Source organism: Oncorhynchus mykiss, chromosome 8 (assembly GCF_013265735.2).
Source record: "Oncorhynchus mykiss isolate Arlee chromosome 8, USDA_OmykA_1.1, whole genome shotgun sequence".
Lineage (NCBI taxonomy): Eukaryota > Metazoa > Chordata > Actinopteri > Salmoniformes > Salmonidae > Oncorhynchus > Oncorhynchus mykiss.
This window is the reverse complement of record NC_048572.1, coordinates 26,704,219-26,721,835: the sequence shown is the minus strand read 5'-3', so window position 1 is coordinate 26,721,835 and position 17,617 is coordinate 26,704,219. Positions and strand designations below refer to the sequence as shown.

The 17,617-nt window shown below is 42.2% G+C and overlaps 1 protein-coding gene across 1 annotated transcript in view; it reads right to left on the bottom strand.

Annotated features, from left to right (window-relative positions):
* kcnh5a (potassium voltage-gated channel, subfamily H (eag-related), member 5a) overlaps window positions 1-17,617 on the bottom strand; it is a 121,167-nt gene that overhangs the window by 12,939 nt on the left and 90,611 nt on the right. The window contains exons 10-11 of the mRNA XM_021612176.2: window positions 8,160-8,412; window positions 6,327-6,523 (exon numbers count right to left, since the gene is read on the bottom strand). Of these exons, the coding sequence (XP_021467851.1) occupies window positions 6,327-6,523; window positions 8,160-8,412 (450 nt within the window). The remainder of the gene's footprint in view (window positions 1-6,326; window positions 6,524-8,159; window positions 8,413-17,617) is intronic.

The window sequence follows — 17,617 nt, the reverse complement described above, 5'->3', positions numbered from 1 at the left end:
ACTTTGAAAGTTTCTTCAAGTGCAGTCCCAACAACCATCAAGCGCTATGATGAAACTGGCTTTCATGAGGGCCGCAACGGGAAAGGAAGGCCCAGAGTTACCTCTGCTGCAGAGGATAAGTTCATTAGAGTTAACTGCACCTCAGATTGCAGCCCAAATAAATGCTTCACAGAGTTCAAGTAACAGACACATCTCAACATAAACTGTTCAGATGAGACTGTGATTCAGGCCTTCATGGTCAAATTTCTGCAAAGAAACCACTACTAAAGGACACCAATCAGAAGAAGAGACTTGCTTGACCCAAGAAACACGAGCAATGGACATTAGACAGGTGGAAATCTGTCCTTTGGTCTGATGAGTCCAAATTTTAGATTTTTGGTTCCAACCGCCGTGTCATTGTGAGACGCAGAGTAGGTGAACGGATGATCTCCGCATGTGTGGTTCACACTGTGAAGCATGGAGGAGGAAGGGTGATGGTGCGTTGCTGGTAACACTGATTTATTTAGAATTCAAGGCACATTTATGTAACATGGCTACCACAACATTCTACAGCGATACACCATCCCATCTGGTTTGCACTTAGTAGGACTATCATTTGTTTTTCAACAGGACAATGACCCAACACCTCCAGTCTGTGTAAGGGCTATTTTACCAAGAAAGAAAGTGATGGAGTGCTGCATAAGATGACCTGGCCTCCACAATCACCCGATCTAAACCCAATCAAGACTGTTGGAAAAGTATTCCAGGTGAAGGTGGTTGAGAGAATGCTGAGAGTGTGCAAAGCACTCAAGGCAAAGGGTGGCTACACCTTTTTGGGTAGTACATGATTCCATATGTGTTATTTCATAGTTTTGATGTCTTCACTTTTATTCTACAATTTAGAAAATAAAAAAAATAAAGAAAAACCCTTGAATGAGTAGGTGTGTCCAAACTTTTGACTGGTATTGTCATATACATTTTGTTCTCAGTATGAATAGAACTCTCTCTATCCTCTATCTTGCTAAGTGTGTTAGACCCACACACTAATTATCCACACCTGATCTCAATGAGTTCTTGTTTCCTTTGAAATAGGTTCTGTTTGAAACAGGGCTGACCCCATTTAGTCGACTGGTCGATTGTTTGGTCGATAGGCTGTTGGTCGGCTGAGATTGTTTTTAGTAGAGTGGTCACAAATGTATTTATTTTTCATAGCACACGCGGCAATTGTCTGATTCGTGCCTAGAATAATCCATTGCAGAGGCCACGGGGAAGGCACAGTACGGCCAAGTTTTGTGCGCGAGCATTGCAAATTATTATTATACCAAATATAAAAATATTTATTTATTTTTACTATAGACATAGGCAACTTAACATTTCACAGACATGGATCCACTAAACTAGGACTTAATACCCAGCCAACATAAAAAATATGAATAAAGACAAAAACCACCACCTCAGACATGCATACATTTCAACAAACATTAAAGAGATCATACATGTTCCCTCAGTTTCCACACCCATCTTGTGGCTGCCATACGGCATAGAGTGGCCCACTTTTTTTCAATATTAAATAATAATGCATTTAATTCCTCCACTGTCTTAACAATGATGGATCATTTGATTTCCAGTTAAGTAAAAAAAAAATGTATTGCAGAGAAAAGAATGGTCCATCCCATTGGGTAGCTCATCGCAACGAAAAAGCATGGCAAATTTTGCTTCCCCGTGTTTTTCATCAGGTTCTACTGAAGGTGATCAGGCCACATGTTGTGTGGACTAAAACAGCATAAAACGGGGTGTATCACAAAGCACGATTAAATAAATTAGCCAGATACAGTAATTTTGAGAAACATTGATAAATAGTTTGGTCTTTTTTTGGGGTCAAATTAACCATTGATAAGCATAGCTTATGAAGCTTGCTAGCTAGTCTTTCTAAACAAATATCTGACTAAATCGGGAAATATAAAATAATTTCTGAATGAAAGTTAACTGGCTAGCGCATCATGCTTTGTGACATTATGTTAACTAGCTATCCCCAGTTAGACAATGTATTTTCACTTATTGCATCTGCATGCTTGTTGCGTTCTCCCTGGTTTCCACTAGTTACCACAAGCACAAAGTCAAAATTGGCTAAATCGTAAAAATGAATGAAAACAAAAGTTACCTTTTTGGTCTTAATTTAAGGTTAGGCATAAGGTTAGCAGTGTGGTTAATATTAGGGTTAAGGTTAGGGTTAGGTTTAAAATCAGATTTTAAGAAAATACATTGTAGAAATATGAGGGCCATATGACTTGGTAGCTGTAGTAACTGGTGCCAACCGTTCTCCCTGGTGCTGGCTGATCCTTCTAAATAGTATAATTTAATCTGTTCAAAAAAGTGGCAGCATGTGCAGCAGTCATTCGAATTCAGCCAATCAGAGGCCGCAGTTGTCAATGTAAATATCCATTTTATATGTTTGAAGATTCAATTTTGAGTTGTAAAATTCCATAGGAATGCATATCGTAACACATAATTACTCAAAATTAAAATATATTCTTACAATGGGACCATAGCAGATTGGTCTGTATCAAGTAATATAATTGGCCTCAATAAACCCAACATGGGATTTTACTACATTATAATGGAATGTATGGAGCAGGTTTAATCAAATCAAAGTTTAATGGTGGCGTACACAGTTTAGCATATGTTAAAGCGGGTGCAGCGAAATGCTCGTGTTACTAGCTCCTAACAGTGCAACTAAAATGTTTAAAAAAAGTGCACAAATAATCATCAAGAATGTCATAACGAATCCAGTTGACAACCCAAATATCTGTCACGCCCTGATCTGTTTCACCTGTCCTTGTGATTGTCTCTACCCCCCTCCAGGTGTCGCTGATTTTCCCCAGTGTATTTATCCTTGTGATTCCTGTCTCTCTGTGCCAGTTCGTCTTGTATGATTTTCCAAGTCAACCAGCATTTTTCCCGTTCTCCCGCTTTTTGCTATCGAAATGCAATCTATGCATATATACACCAAAAATATATACTAAGAATAACACAGCAGTAGATATATTACAGTGAGCTATGTTGAGAATCCAGTGTATAAATAATCAGTGAAACAAAATGCAAGATACAGTAGTAGATACAGTAGTAGATACAGTGCATTCGGAAAGTATTCAGAAACCTTGACTTTTTCCACATTTTGTTACGTTACAGCCTTATTCTAAAATGGATTAAAATGTTTTTTTTTTCCTCAGAAATCTACAGACAACGCCATCTCCTCCCAAGGAGCCACCATTGGAATGCACAAGGAGTTGCTTCATGGTCTCATGGAAGGGTTCCAGACCTTGGCCGAACAACATGACCTAGTGTTGAACACATTGCTGGAGCAATTCCGCAGGTTTTCTGTTAGGGAGCCTACCACAACGGTTACCTCCCAGCACCTCAGTAACCCGGCTGTTAGCAGCTCCGCCTCCCTGGCCACCCCGGTTTCCCGGGAACCCCACTTTCCTCCCCAGAACACCTTGATGGAGAGTCGGCACTTGTCAGGGGTTTCTCCTCAGTGTTCCCTCATCATCGAGCTGCAGCCCTCCTCCTTCCCCTCGGACCGCTCTAAGATAGCGTACCTCATCACGCTGATGTCCGGGAGGGCTCTCGCCTAGGCTACGGCAGTATAGGAACAACAGTTGTCCGCATGCTTCAGTCTGGAGGAGATGGTGGGGGAGGTAAAGATGGTTTTCGATGCTCCATTGTCCCGGAGAGAGGCTGCACAGAAGTTACTCCAGCTTCGGCAAGACTCCCGCAATGTGGCAGACTATAAGGGGGATTTCCGCATGTTGGCAGCTGAGAATGCCTGGAACCCTGAAGCGCTGTTCAACATGTTCCTGCGCGGCGTTTCGGAGGAATTAAAGGATGAGCTCGCAGCCCGGGAACTACTGACAGATCTCGACTCGCTCATCGCCTTGACCATTTGGCTCGATGGACAACTATGGGAACGAAGGAAAAAGAGGAGATTCAATTTCACTTGCCTGCCCAAGGATTCCACCTCGCCTCCGAGGCATCCCGAAAGGCCCCGACAGCACCGTTGCTGAGAGAACCCGAGGCTACCAGAGTTCCCATGAGAGTCTCCGAAGTCTGCCGATTCACCTCTTCCAGAGCCAAAGCAACTAGGCAGAGCTAGGCTGTCTCCAGACGAATACAGGCTTCACACTAAGAATTGCCTGTATTGCAGGACTAGTCATTTCGTCTCCACCTGTCCACTAAAAGACCAGGCTCAACAGTAGGAGCGAGTACTCTCTCCCCTTACTCGCACCCCTTTTCATGCTATTTTGGTATGGGGGAGCCAGTCAAAATCTCTACGGGTACTCATCGACTCCGGGGCCGATGAGAGGGGGGGGGCTAGATAACTGGATGTTTGTTCCTGATGGGTCCTCTCCTCGTTCCTGGAGTGGGCCCACTCTTCCAGGCTTGCCTACCACCCGGGCTCCCGTTGGACCCTGACCTTTGTGCAACAATGCTTTTGGTGGCCTACCATGGTTCCTGACATTTGTCACCGCATGCACGATCTGTGTGCAGAACAAGACTCCTCGGCAAGCACCGGCTGGTCTATTTCAACCTCTGCCTGTCCCTCACCATCCCTGGTCTCACATATCCCTGGACTTTGTCATGGGTCTCCCCTTGTCTGATGGCAACACTGCCATCCTGACAGACAGTAGTGGACCGGTTTTAAGCCGCCCACTTCATTCCTCACCCCAAGCTACCCTCTGCCAAAGAGACAGCCCAGCTCATGGTGCAGCACATCTTCTGGATCCATGGACTCCCAGTGGACATGGTCTCTCACCAGGGTCCTCAGCTCTCGTCCCGTCAGCCAGCCTGTCCTCAAGGTTCCACCCCCAGTCCAACAAGCCAACCAAGATCTCGTTGGAGCGAGCCAACCTAGAGGGAGCGAGCGAACCAAGACCTGGAGACGACTCTTCGCTGCCTCGGTCCCCACTAACCCCACCGACTGGAGCCAGCAACTAGTGTGGGTCGAATACTCCTGCATCACCCTTCCTTTCTCTGCCACAGGTCTCTCGCCCTTTGAGCGTTCCCAGGGTGATCAGCCCCCACTCTTCCCTGAGCAAGAGGAAGAGGTCGGCATACCTTCAGCCCAGATGTTTGTCCACCACTGTCGTCATACCTGGAAGAGAGCCCGGTCGGCCCTTCAAGACCATCTCCAGGTATTGACAACAAGCGGACCGCCACTGGACCCTGGCTTCCCGGTATCGTCTCGGGCAGAAGGTATGGCTGTCCACCCGGGATCTGCCCCTCCGGGTGGAGTCCCGCAAACTTTCCCCCTGGTTTATCGGCCCTTTTCCCATCTCCAAGGTCATTAGTCCCTCTGCTGTTTGTCTTCTGTTGCCCCGTACCCTCTGTATACATCCCACTTTTCATGTGTCTAGAATCAAACCCATGTCTCACAGCCCTTTGTCTCCTGTTTATACAAGTTTTCCACTAGTGTGTTTGATTTGTACAGCAGCATGTCCGAGTTGGTGGAAGTTGACTCAGATTTAGAAATCCCAAAGCCAACACTGGCTACACTCATGAACTTTTCAGCCAGGTTTGCTGTCATGACTGACTTAGCGAGGTCATCTACAAACCACAGCACTGACCATTTCTATATCAAATGTCAACTCCCTCCTCCCAAGACATGCTTCTGTGGAAATCAAACAGACCTGTGAAAGTATATTGTAGAAAATAGTTAAATGCACCCGGATTGAATTACACAGACCAACTCAGACCAAACAGTATCCCTGGGAAGTATTTTTGACAAGTTAAATGGTCTCTCTTCCAATGTGACACACACTCGTAATACTGCAGGCTTTCTGACATTCATTGATTATTTTTGAATCGTTCATGGACCTCAATTTGAAAACATAAACTCAATGCATTCATGCTCGAGTAGAATGTCTTAGGAAAGGAGACATGAGACATGAAGAAAGACATTGACAGGAAGAGAGAGTACACATTCTGGACACCTTAGACTGAGTTCACCTACAGTAAATGTGCTCACTTCAGCCTAAGTCACTCAAACTTCATAATGTGGTTAAAACAAATTTTAAAACAGTTTTGATTTTCTCATAACAGTGTTCTGTAAGGGAGAGGAATTAAACAATGAAGCGCATTCATGCACCCCCCCCCCCCCCCCCCCCGCCAACACACCACACACACCCTTACACACACACACATAAATATGAAATGATCAACTGAACCTGCCCCAAAAACTCTAAATGTGCAGAAGCTGAATTGCAATATAAAACGTTCCACCAGCTGAGATAGGAATCAGGTGTGCTGCTGTCTTGTCTGTTGTGTTAATGAATGTGCATATTCCTTACCCGTTTGCGCAAATTGCAGGTGAGAATTAGGTTGCGGGAGAATGTGTTGGCAAAAGCCGTGTAGAACTCCAACACCTTCAGCAGAGCATCTCTCCGAATTACGTGCAAGTCGCAGTAGGTGAGAGCCCGCACATTGGCACAAGCATGTGCCAGATTAGCTTCCTTCCAGAAGACATCCCCAAACACATCTCCCTTACCTGGGGAACAGGAAAAGTAGCATTACTTTGGGAAAAAAACACCCAAAAACAATTTGTTACTAGTTAGGTTTCCCTGCAATTGGTAACAGATTTTCATGCGAATATTCTAAAATAAAGAAAATATGCAAATTCTCCCACCAGTGGTGTGTTTCCATCAAACGGACTTTGTGCTGATAAAAACCAGTACCTGATGATGTAATGCACACAAATGTCAAAATCTAATGTTCAGTGTGTAATATCGTCACAAAAACTGTTGCATTAAATAGCAAATGTGCCTACTCTGACAAATTATCTGTTTGCATTTATAAAATGAGGTGGTTAGTATCATCAACAAAGTAACTTAAGGAAAAGTGTTGCTTTGCCACCCTCTCCAGCCTTTCAAACTTAAAGGCCTGGTGCAGTCAAACACATTAATAGACCAATAACAAACAGCGTTCCAAACCTCTCTGGCAATAACATTTTGTTTTCAGTTTTCTCCTCCCTGCTCAGGCCACTCTAAGAGCAAAATTCTTGCTTGAGAAATGGTTCTTTGCCCAGAAGCTATTTTTGTTTCTACTTAATTGTTACCCAGAAATGATTTGATATTGAGATAAAAACAGCGGCATTGGGCCTTTAAGCACAATGACAGAGCAAAGCGATTGTTGTGTGTGTAGTTATTCCACAATTCAAAATCTAGAAAAAACTTGGTAGAGGGAACACTTCAGGGAGTTTTAAAGGTAACTCATGCAAGGAAGATTCCCTGCTGTTCAATGGTTATTGTGTTGATTCTCAAAAAATCTAATTCATAGGAAGTGTTTAAAAAGCTGTTCGCCGGCATTAAACACAACATTTAAAAAAAACTCTGGTTACTCTGATTAATCCATCAGTGACAAGCAAACACATCTACAGACAGCCAGCAACAATACAGTACACAGTCGGCTCGAGTGGACTAATCACCGTAATCAGTGGCTTTTTAACCGATTGTGTTCAAAGCCAGCGAACATTGGGGCAGTTCACCAAAATTACACATTGGTTTCCTTACCCTGTAAGCAGTCTATGGACAAGGTACGACAGCAGGTATAGCAGCATTTTCTAGTTTAATGTCCAAATTATCCTAAAGTATGTCAAATTGATTGTATAGCTCAATGAAGTTACTTATTTTCATTTGGACAATGTGTGCCACAAATTGTAAAACGTTAGCGTTTGGAACAGTGGCCAGATTGGTGTACCTCACATGAGCTACCGTTAAACATGCTGAAGTGTTCCCCCTTACCTTTCGTATTCGTAACTGATGTGTATTTTGTATTCTGCAGAGATTATTTGAAAAATAGACCTTTGTCTCAACATGACTCCCTGTCAAAATAAAGAAATACATATATTTTTTTTATAAAACATAGCTCTCTCTCATACCTTGTCAATAGACAGCTTACAGGGTAAGGACATTTGGGTGAACTATCCCTTTAAACACTGCTGAACTTTGCCTTGAGAGCATAGTATAACTGTCCTTCCCTATAATAACAAAAATCGATCTATTGCTTCAAAATGTCAATTTCATAGATTGTCATTCAATGAAAAGCACTATCAGGGTATTGTAAGACAAACATAATTAATTGATTCCGAATTAATCCGGGGTGGCACAGATCCCAGCGGTGCTTACCTAGAATGGCGATGACCTCGTCGTCCTGAATAACTTCCAATGACCCGGATACTACAAAGCAAAGGGTGTCAACACTTTCGCCAGCGTGGAATATGAGGTCCCCTGGGGCGCAGTGTGTGGTTTGGAACTCAACCGCTAGAGAGCGCAAGCAGCCATCACTGGCCAGTCGAAATGCTGGGTGCTCATTGAACACCTGTCTATTAAGGTGGACACAGATGTCTGCTCGCATATCTTTGGGACAGATTGACAGGACCTAAAAGGGAGGGTACAAGAGCACAATTTGGTCACACTAACACTGGGATAGTGTTAAAAACAAGTTACAGAGCATCTTCAACAAGAGCAAGCTCAAGAGGTGTCTAATTTATATTGCTCCAGGGGCCGCATTCGTGGCTTGCCACCAAACTGTAAAAACAAATACTCCTGTGTCTATTATTTGGGGGATTTTCAATGCTCCCTGACTGTTTAGATTTTTTATGGCTTGTTAGAGGCTGAGACACAGTGAATATATATACTGTATGATTCCCTGATATTACACACTGAAGCCTGTACATTTGACTATGTTGGTGAGAATCACATTGGCGTGTTCCATATTACCACACCAGTCTTGAAAAGAAAACACTTCAATTCAAGCAAGTTTATAGAACAGTGACTGGTGTAACTGTCACTGACTTTAAATGTACCTTGCGTATTGAGCCGGCATTTGCAGAATTGATCATGAATGCGATCACTGCAAACGCGGGAACATTGCCTTTAAAAGCTGCATTGTTGACAGCTTTATAGACTGAATCCCAGCCTATGTTTTTTTTTTAATTATTCAATGGAATCCCAGTGTCCTCATGTTGTAAAACCTATATTTACAGTTATTGATAGTAAAGTTGCAGGAAAGTAGCGCCCAAAAATGAATTTGTTACAGACCTGGGTTCAATTACTACAATATTTGAAATAATAAAAAATACCTCAGCTGTGTTTGATTGAGATTGCCTAGACCAGGGGTAAGCAACAGGTCAGAATTCAGCAATAAAACTTTTTTGGGGGGAAGTCTGTTCCCAAGTATTGCCACAAATAAATAAAAAAAGAGACATTTGATTCTAGCTCTGAGTCTCTACTGTTATCCAATGTAAAAAAAAAAAAACATTTCAAATTTTGCAACATAGGACCGAATCCAGGTGGTGGGTCACACATGTTAGGTAATTGAGCATTTTCTTAAATGGAGGCCACAGATGCTCAAATCTAAGATCATTTTAATAGCCTTCTTAGTTTTTATTGATCTGTACAATATATTAAATAATTTAGCTTAGTTTCCAGCATTCAAAATAATAGATTGATCTCTTTAAATCAGCAAAACATGTCACTACAACTTTACTTATCACGACTGGACAATTTGCCTGCCCTAAGTACTATAAACAATATTTAAACATTAAGTGGCAATATGTTACTTTTTGGCAACCTGACCAAATTTTCATAGAATTGTGAGTTATAGATCTATCATTCTCATTGAAAGCAAGTCTAAAAAGCAGTAGATCTGTTCTATGTGCGCTATTTCTATGCTTTCGGTTCTTAAGTTTTTAGTTTATTTTGTCACATAAACTGAAATTAGGCAAACTATTCGAGTTTTAGCAACCAGGAAATGGCAGAGCGATTTTTTGCACATAGCAACTTTAATATATGGTATGACATATCACATTTATTGTTTTGCAGTGTATAAACAGTTCAATATTTTCATTAATAAACAGTTCAATATAAACAAAAACACATATGATGGGTAACTAAACTCAGCTAAAAAAGAAATGTCCCTTTTTCAGGACCCTGTTTTCAAAGATAATTCGGAAAAATTCAAATAACTTCACAGATCTTCATTGTTAAGGGTTGAAACACTGTTTCCCATGCTTGTTCAATGAACCATAAACAATTAATGAACATGCACCTGTGGAACGGTCGTTAAGACACTAACAGCTTACAGACGGTAGACAATTAAGGTCAAAGTTATGAAAACATAGGACACTAAAGAGGCCTTTCTACTGACTCTGAAAAACACCAAAAGAAAGATGCCCAGGGTCCCTGCTCATCAGCATGAATGTGCCTTAGGCATGCTGCAAGAAGGCATGAGGACTGCAGATGTGGCCAGGGCAAGAAATTGCAATGTCCGTACTGTGAGACGCCTAAGACAGCGCTACAGGGAGACAGGACGGACAGCTGATCATCCTCGCTGTGGCAGACCATTTGTAACAACACCTGCACAGGATCAGTACATCCGAACATCACACCTGCGGGACAGGTACAGGATGGCAACAACAGCTGCCCGAGTTACACTAGGAACGCACAAGCCCTCCGTCAGTGCTCAGACTGTCTGCAATAGGCTGAGAGAGGCTGGACTGAGGGCTTGTAGGCCTGTTGTAAGGCAGGTCCTCACCAGACATCACCGGCAACAACATCGCCTATGGGCACAAACCCACTGTCGCTGGACCAGACAGGACTGGCAAAAAAGTGCTCTTCACTGACGAGTAGCGGTTTTGTCTCACCAGGGGTCATGGTCGGATTCACATTTATCGTTGAAGGAATGAGCGTTACACCGAGGCCTGTACTCTGGAGCGGGATCGATTTGGAGGTGGAGGGTCCGTCATGGTCTGGGGCGGTGTGTCACAGCATCATCGGACTGAGCTTGTTGTCATTGTAGGCAAACTCAACGCTGTGCGTTAGAGGGAAGACATCCTCCTCCCTCATGTGGTACCCTTCCTGCAGGCTCATCCTGACATGACCCTCCAGCATGACAATGCCACCAGCCATACTGCTCGTTCTGTGTGTGATTTCCTGCAAGACAGGAATGTCAGTGTTCTACCATGATCAGTGAAGATCCCGGATCTCATTCCCATTGAGCACATCTGGGACCTGTTGGATCGGAGGGTGAGGGCTAGGGCCATTCCCCCCAGAAATGTCCAGGAACTTGCATGTGCCTTGGTGGAAGAGTGGGGTAACATCTCACAGCAAGAACTGGAAAATCTGGTGCAGTCCACGAGGAGGAGATGCACTGCAGTACTTAATGCAGCTGGTGGCCACACCAGATACTGACTGTTACTTTTGATTTTGATCCCCCCTTTGTTCAGGGACACATTATTCCATTTCTCTTAGTCACATGTCTGTGGAACTTGTTCAGTTTATGTCTCAGTTGTTGAATCTTGTTATACAAGAATTATACAAGAATATTGACATACAAATATTTACACATGTTAAGTTTGCTAAAAATAAACGCAGTTGACAGTAAGAGGACGTTTCTTTTTTTGCTGAGTTTATTTATAATTTGAAAGTATTTTTCATGGTTGTAAAGGCGAGGGATGCAAATGCCACAGCAATTCAAGAACATCCCATTTGTTTCTGGAATTACTCCTAAAGTTTGGAAAGCAGGACATGTATTTCCTCGTCACAAGGGCGGGAACCCTATTGACCTAAACATCTACCGCCCTATATCAAAGCTTTCATGTTTGACAAAAATATTAGAAGCATTGATCCTCTCAACTTCTCTCCTTTATATTTTTTTGTTACCCCCTTTTCTCCCCAATTGCTCTATATCCAATTGGTAGTTACAGTCTTGTCCCATCATAAACAACTCCCAATAGGACTCGGGAGAGGCGAAAGTTGAGAGACATGCGTCCTCCGAAACACGACCCTACCAAGCCGCACTGCTTCTTGACACACTGCTCGCTTAACCCGGAAGCCAGTCGCACCAATGTGTTGGAGGAAACAGCACACAACTGGCGACCGAAGTCAGCGTGCATGAGCCCGGCCCGCCACAAGGAGTCACTAGAGTGTTGGGACAAGGACATCTCGGCTGGCCAAACCCTCCCCTCACCCGGACGACGCTGGGCCAATTGTGTGTCGCCTCATTGGCCTCTCGGTCGCGGCCGGCTGTGACACAACTTTTCTCCTTCTTAACCAGGAAGTGTATCTTAAATACAGCCTTATTCTAAAATTGATTAAACAAAACCAATTCCTCATAAATCTACACACGATACCTCATAATGACAAAGCAAAACCAGGTTTTTAGATTAAACATTTCTTAAAAATAGAAGACCCTTTGCTATGAGACTCGAAATTGAGCTCCATTGATCATCCTTGAGATGTTTCTACAACTTGATTGGAGTCCACCTGTGGTAAATTAAATTGATTGGACATTATTTGGAAAGGCACCCACCTGTCTATATTAGGTCCCACAGTTGACAGTGCATTTCAGAGAAAAATCCAAGCCATGAGGTCGAAGCAATTGCCCGTAGAGCTCTGAGACAGGATTTGCGTCAAGGCACAGATCTGGGGAAGTGTACCAAAACATTTCTGCAACATTGAAGGTCCCCAAGAACACAGTGGCCTCCATTATTCTTAAATGGAAGAAGTTTGGAACCACCAAGACTCTTCCTAGAGCTGGCCACCTGGCCAAACTGAGCAATCGGGGGATTAGGGCCTTGGTCAGGGATGTGACCAAGAATTTGATGGTAACTCTGACAGAGCTCCAGAGTTCTGTCGCGATGGGATAACCTTCCAGAAGGACAACCATCTCTGCAGCACTCCACCAATCCGCCTTTATGGTAGAGTGGCCAGACTGAAGCCCCTCCTTAGTAAAACACACATGACTACCCGCTTGGAGTTTGCCAAAAGGCACCTAAAGATTGGGCAAAGGTTCACTTTCTAACAGGACAACGACCCTAAGCACACAGCCAAAACAACGCAGGAGTGGCTTCGGGACCCGATCTAACATCTTTGGAGAGACCTGAAAATAGCTGTGCTGCGATGCTCCCCATCCAAAAAAACTCCCCAAATACAGGTGTGCCAAGTTTGTAGCGTCATACCCAAGAAGACTCAAGGCTGTAATTGCTGTCCAAGGTGCTTCAAAAAGTGCTCAGTAAAGGGTCTGAATACCTGTGTAAATGTGATATTTCAGTTGTTTTTTTTAATACATTTGCCAACATTTCTAAAAACCTGTTTTTGCTTCGTCATTATGGGGAAATATTGACAGGAAATAAACAATTTAATCAATTTTAGAATAAGGCTGTAACGTAACAAAATGTGGAAAAAGTGAAGGGGTCTGAATACTTTCCGAATGCACTTTAAATACCTTGTCACTGGATCGTTGACAAGTTGTCATTTAAAACACATGTAGATGAGCTAACAAAGACACTGAGAATAAAACTGGTTTTCTACTGCAGAAATAAGTTGTGCCTTTCGCTTGATAGTAGAAAACAATTTGTTCAGTCAACTTTTTTGTCAGCCCTAGACTATGACAACATAACCTATATGAACGCCGCTGCCACTTCTTTAGACTATTGGATACTGTTTATTATAGTGCACTCCCCTTTATTACATGTGACCGATTTTGCACATACAGTTGAAGTCAGAAGTTTATATACACTTAGGTTGGAGTCATTAAAACTCGTTTTTCAACCACTCCACAAATTTCTTGTTAATTAACAAACTATAGTTTTGGCAAGTCGGTTAGGACAGCTACTTTGCGTATGACACAAGTAATTTCTCCAACAATAGTTTACAGACAGATTATTTCACTTATAATTCACTGTATCACAAATCCTGTGGGTCAGAAGTTTGCATACACTAAGTTGACTGTGCCTTTCAACAGCTTGGTAAATTCCAGAAAATGATGTTATGGCTTTAGAAGCTTCTGATAGGCTAATTGAAATAATTTGATTCAATCTGAGGTGTACCTGTGGATGTATTTCAAGGCCTACCTTCAAACTCTTGAAGAGTAGGCCTCTTTGCTTGACATCATGGGAAAATCAAAAGAAATCAGCCAAGACCTCAGAACAAATTGTAGACATCCACAAGTCTGGTTCATCCTTGGGAGCAATTTCTAAATGCCTGAAGGTACCACGTTCACCTATATAAACAATAGTACGCAAGTATAAACACCATGGGACCACGCTGCCGTTATACCGCTCAGGAAGTAGACGCTTTCTGTCTCCAAAAGATGAACATACTTTTGTGCGAAAAGTGCAAATCAATCCCAGAACAACAGTAAAGGACCTTGTGAAGATGGAGGAAACCGGTATAAAAATATCTATATCCACAGTAAAGCGAGTCCTATATCGACATAACCTGAAAGGCCGCTCAGCAAGGAAGAAGCCACTGCTCCAAAACCGCCATAAAAAAGCCAGACTACGGTTTGCAACTGCACATGGGGACAAAGATCGTACATTTTGGAGAAATGTCCTCTGGTCTGATGAAACAAAAATAGAACTGTTTGGCCATAATGACCATCGTTATGTTTGGAGGAAAAAGGGGGAGGCTTGCAAGCCGAAGAACACCATCCCAACCGTGAAGCATGGAGGCGGTAGCATCATGTTGAAGGGGGTGCTTTGCAGCAGGAGGGACTGGTGCACCTCACAAAATAGATTGCATCATGAGGCAGGAAAATTATGTGGATATATTGAATCAACATCTCAAGACATCAGTCAAGAAGTTAAAGCTTGGTCGCAAATGGGTCTTCCAAATGGACAATGACCCCAAGCATACTTCCAAAGTTGTGACAAAATGGCTTAAGGACAACAAAGTCAAGATATTGGAGTGGCCATCACAAAGCCCTGACCTCAATCCTATAGAAAATTTGTGGGCAGAATTGAAAAAGTGTGTGCGAGCAAGGAGGCCTGCAAACCTGACTTACTTACACCAGCTCTGTCAGGAGGAATGGGCCAAAATTCAAACAACTTATTGTGGGAAACTTGTAGAAGGCTACCTGAAACATTTGACCCAAGATGACCAATTTAAAGGCAATGCTCCCAAATACTAATTGAATGTATGTAAACTTGTGACCTACTGGGAATGTGATGAAAGAAATAGAAGCTAAAATAAATAATTCTCTCTTCTATTATTCTGACATTTCACATCATTAAAATAAAAGTGTTGATCCTAACTGACCTAGAACAGGGAATTTTTACTCTGATTAAATGTCAGGAATTGTGAAAAACTGAGTTTAAATGTATTTGGCTAAGGTGTATGTAAACTTCCGACTTCAACTGTATCTCTGTGATCTGTATCAGAAAGTGGGCTGGCTCTCTCTCACAAGTCATAGAACTTAACATTGTAAATTAACCAAAGTTCTCATGCTAAAACTGCCATATTACCTCACATCGCTCCTAACCTACAGAAATTCAAAATACATTAACTCGCTCACAGAAATGGCTAACTGTGGGGGGTGACATTCATCTTGTTGTCACTGATTTACAGGTAACTGACATAATAAAGGAAACACTTCAGTAAATGAGCGATACAAATTATATTTAAAGCAGTTGCTTCCACACAGGTGTGATTCCTGAGTTAATTAAGCAAATAACATCCTGTCATGCTTAAGGTAATTGTGACGAAGCTGACTCAGTAGCACTCGTCACGAATGCTCATTATTTAATTATTCTTACAAATTGTTTAGCACATTCATGTTTCCCCATATCTAGTAATTCATTTATCCTAAATGTTCTGTATATACTGTTGTTCTTTTCCTCTTTTGCCAGTATCATGGCAAGGCTAATTATGTGTTGAGGAAATGTTTAGTCGAGTTGCATTGTGACGCATTTCAGTTTCATATTTAAATGAAGAGATTGACCATTTTGCAATTCACCCAGTGGATGCAATATTCTGGTGCACATGAACACTTGCTACACTGACGGGAAAGAAGTTTGTTTATTTCCATATTGTAATGTGTGCGTCGTAGGTGCGTGGCCCCGTAAGTAATACGTTTTGCCGTCTGTTGGCCTTCAGAACTATTGTTTTTGAAATGTGTATTCATTAATGTAAAGTATTCCCTCCTTGAGGATAAGCCAGGAATGTTTAAGATGTTTATTTAGACGGAATATGCAAATGTGGGTACAATGTTACATGATTTAACATGTCATATTTGGGTAAAGAGCTCCATGGTTAATGATATGGTCCATAGGGAGGAGCCATAGGTATAAAGGTACCTGTTCAACCTGTGAGCAGGAGGGATGTTCTAGCTCTGGTATGTGAGCTGGGTGGGTAGGTTGTCCATCGCCTGGTATACCCTAACTTGATTGAGTTGGTTTGAAAGGGTAGGCCTGATTGAGGCTTAGCCTTTTGATTTATATTCAAACCTGCATTTCAGTGTTTACTTTCTTTTGTCAGTTACTTGTAGGTGAAACGGCCTTCAGGTTTTATGTGCCGCATACATGGAATGAATTTCAGGACACTCTGAGATCAGACTGCCTAGTACCTTTCAGTCATTTCATTGGTGGGAGACATGTTCACAGAGTAGCGTATGTGTTTTTTCTCATTTACTTCTGATATCTTGATGGGCTGGGGAAACTGTAGGGGGAAACTGTTTGGTTGATTCATTTCGTATTAATACTGTGTTGTCACGATCGTTTAGAGATGGATTGGACCAAGATGCAACATGGTATGTTTCCATCCTTTTATTTAGAAGAGAAACTTAAAGCACAAAATCAATAAAGAAAATAAATGAAACGTGACGCTACATGCAGTGCAGAAAGCAACTACACACAAACATAGTCAAGATCCCACAAATCCCAATGGGGAAAATGGCTACCTAAATATGATCCCCAATCAGAGACAACGACAAACAGCTGCCCCTGATTGGGAACCATACCTGGGCAACATAGAAACATAATCACGTAGATGACCCACCCTAGTCACACCCCGACCTAACCAACATAGAGAATATAAAGCTCTCTATGGTCAGGGCATGACATTTTTTTTTATTCAGGGCTCATTTGTAAAGAGACTTGGGTATCAATATGACTCTCTGTTGAAATAAAGGTTAAATAAAGTCTGGTGAGTTAGCGGATAAGTCAGGTTGCTGCCAACCAAGTGGTTGTGAGTTCAAATCTAAGGTGAGGTTGAGGTCCCAAGTGTGCTCACTGTTTAATTGAACATGCACAATGTATGTCATGTTAACAGTGCAATGCAAACCAACGCTTTCTAAAAAGGCTCCAGTAACCTAATGTTGTAGGAACTTACTGTTAACTTCAAAAAGACGTCACACAAACATTAGCCAGTGATGTTCATATAACCATTAGTCGCTGATGTTCATATGATGTCCTGTCAAAAACAAACATTCTTGGAACTTTCTCTCTCCAAATGTTCTTATAGCCATTGTCTGTGTGCCATGCAAGAAATGTTTTTCCAGTGAGATTTTAAAAACACGAATGTGATGTTCCCGCAGTAACGTTACTTGTAGACCAAGTTGTAACCTAATTGAAATGTTCCCTAAAGGTTTGGGAGTTTGTCCAAGCCACTACTTAACCCTAACTAACTTAACCGCAATAAACCATCCATTTGATTCATTATGACCATTGGCTGTGCCCCACAGTCCCTCGTCAATCCGTAAACTTAATGGAAGTGTACAATATCTACAACCGCTGTTCCATGCGGAATGAGACCATCAGCTGGACAGCACTTTATGTTAAATCAATACTGTCTGTTCTGTTTAA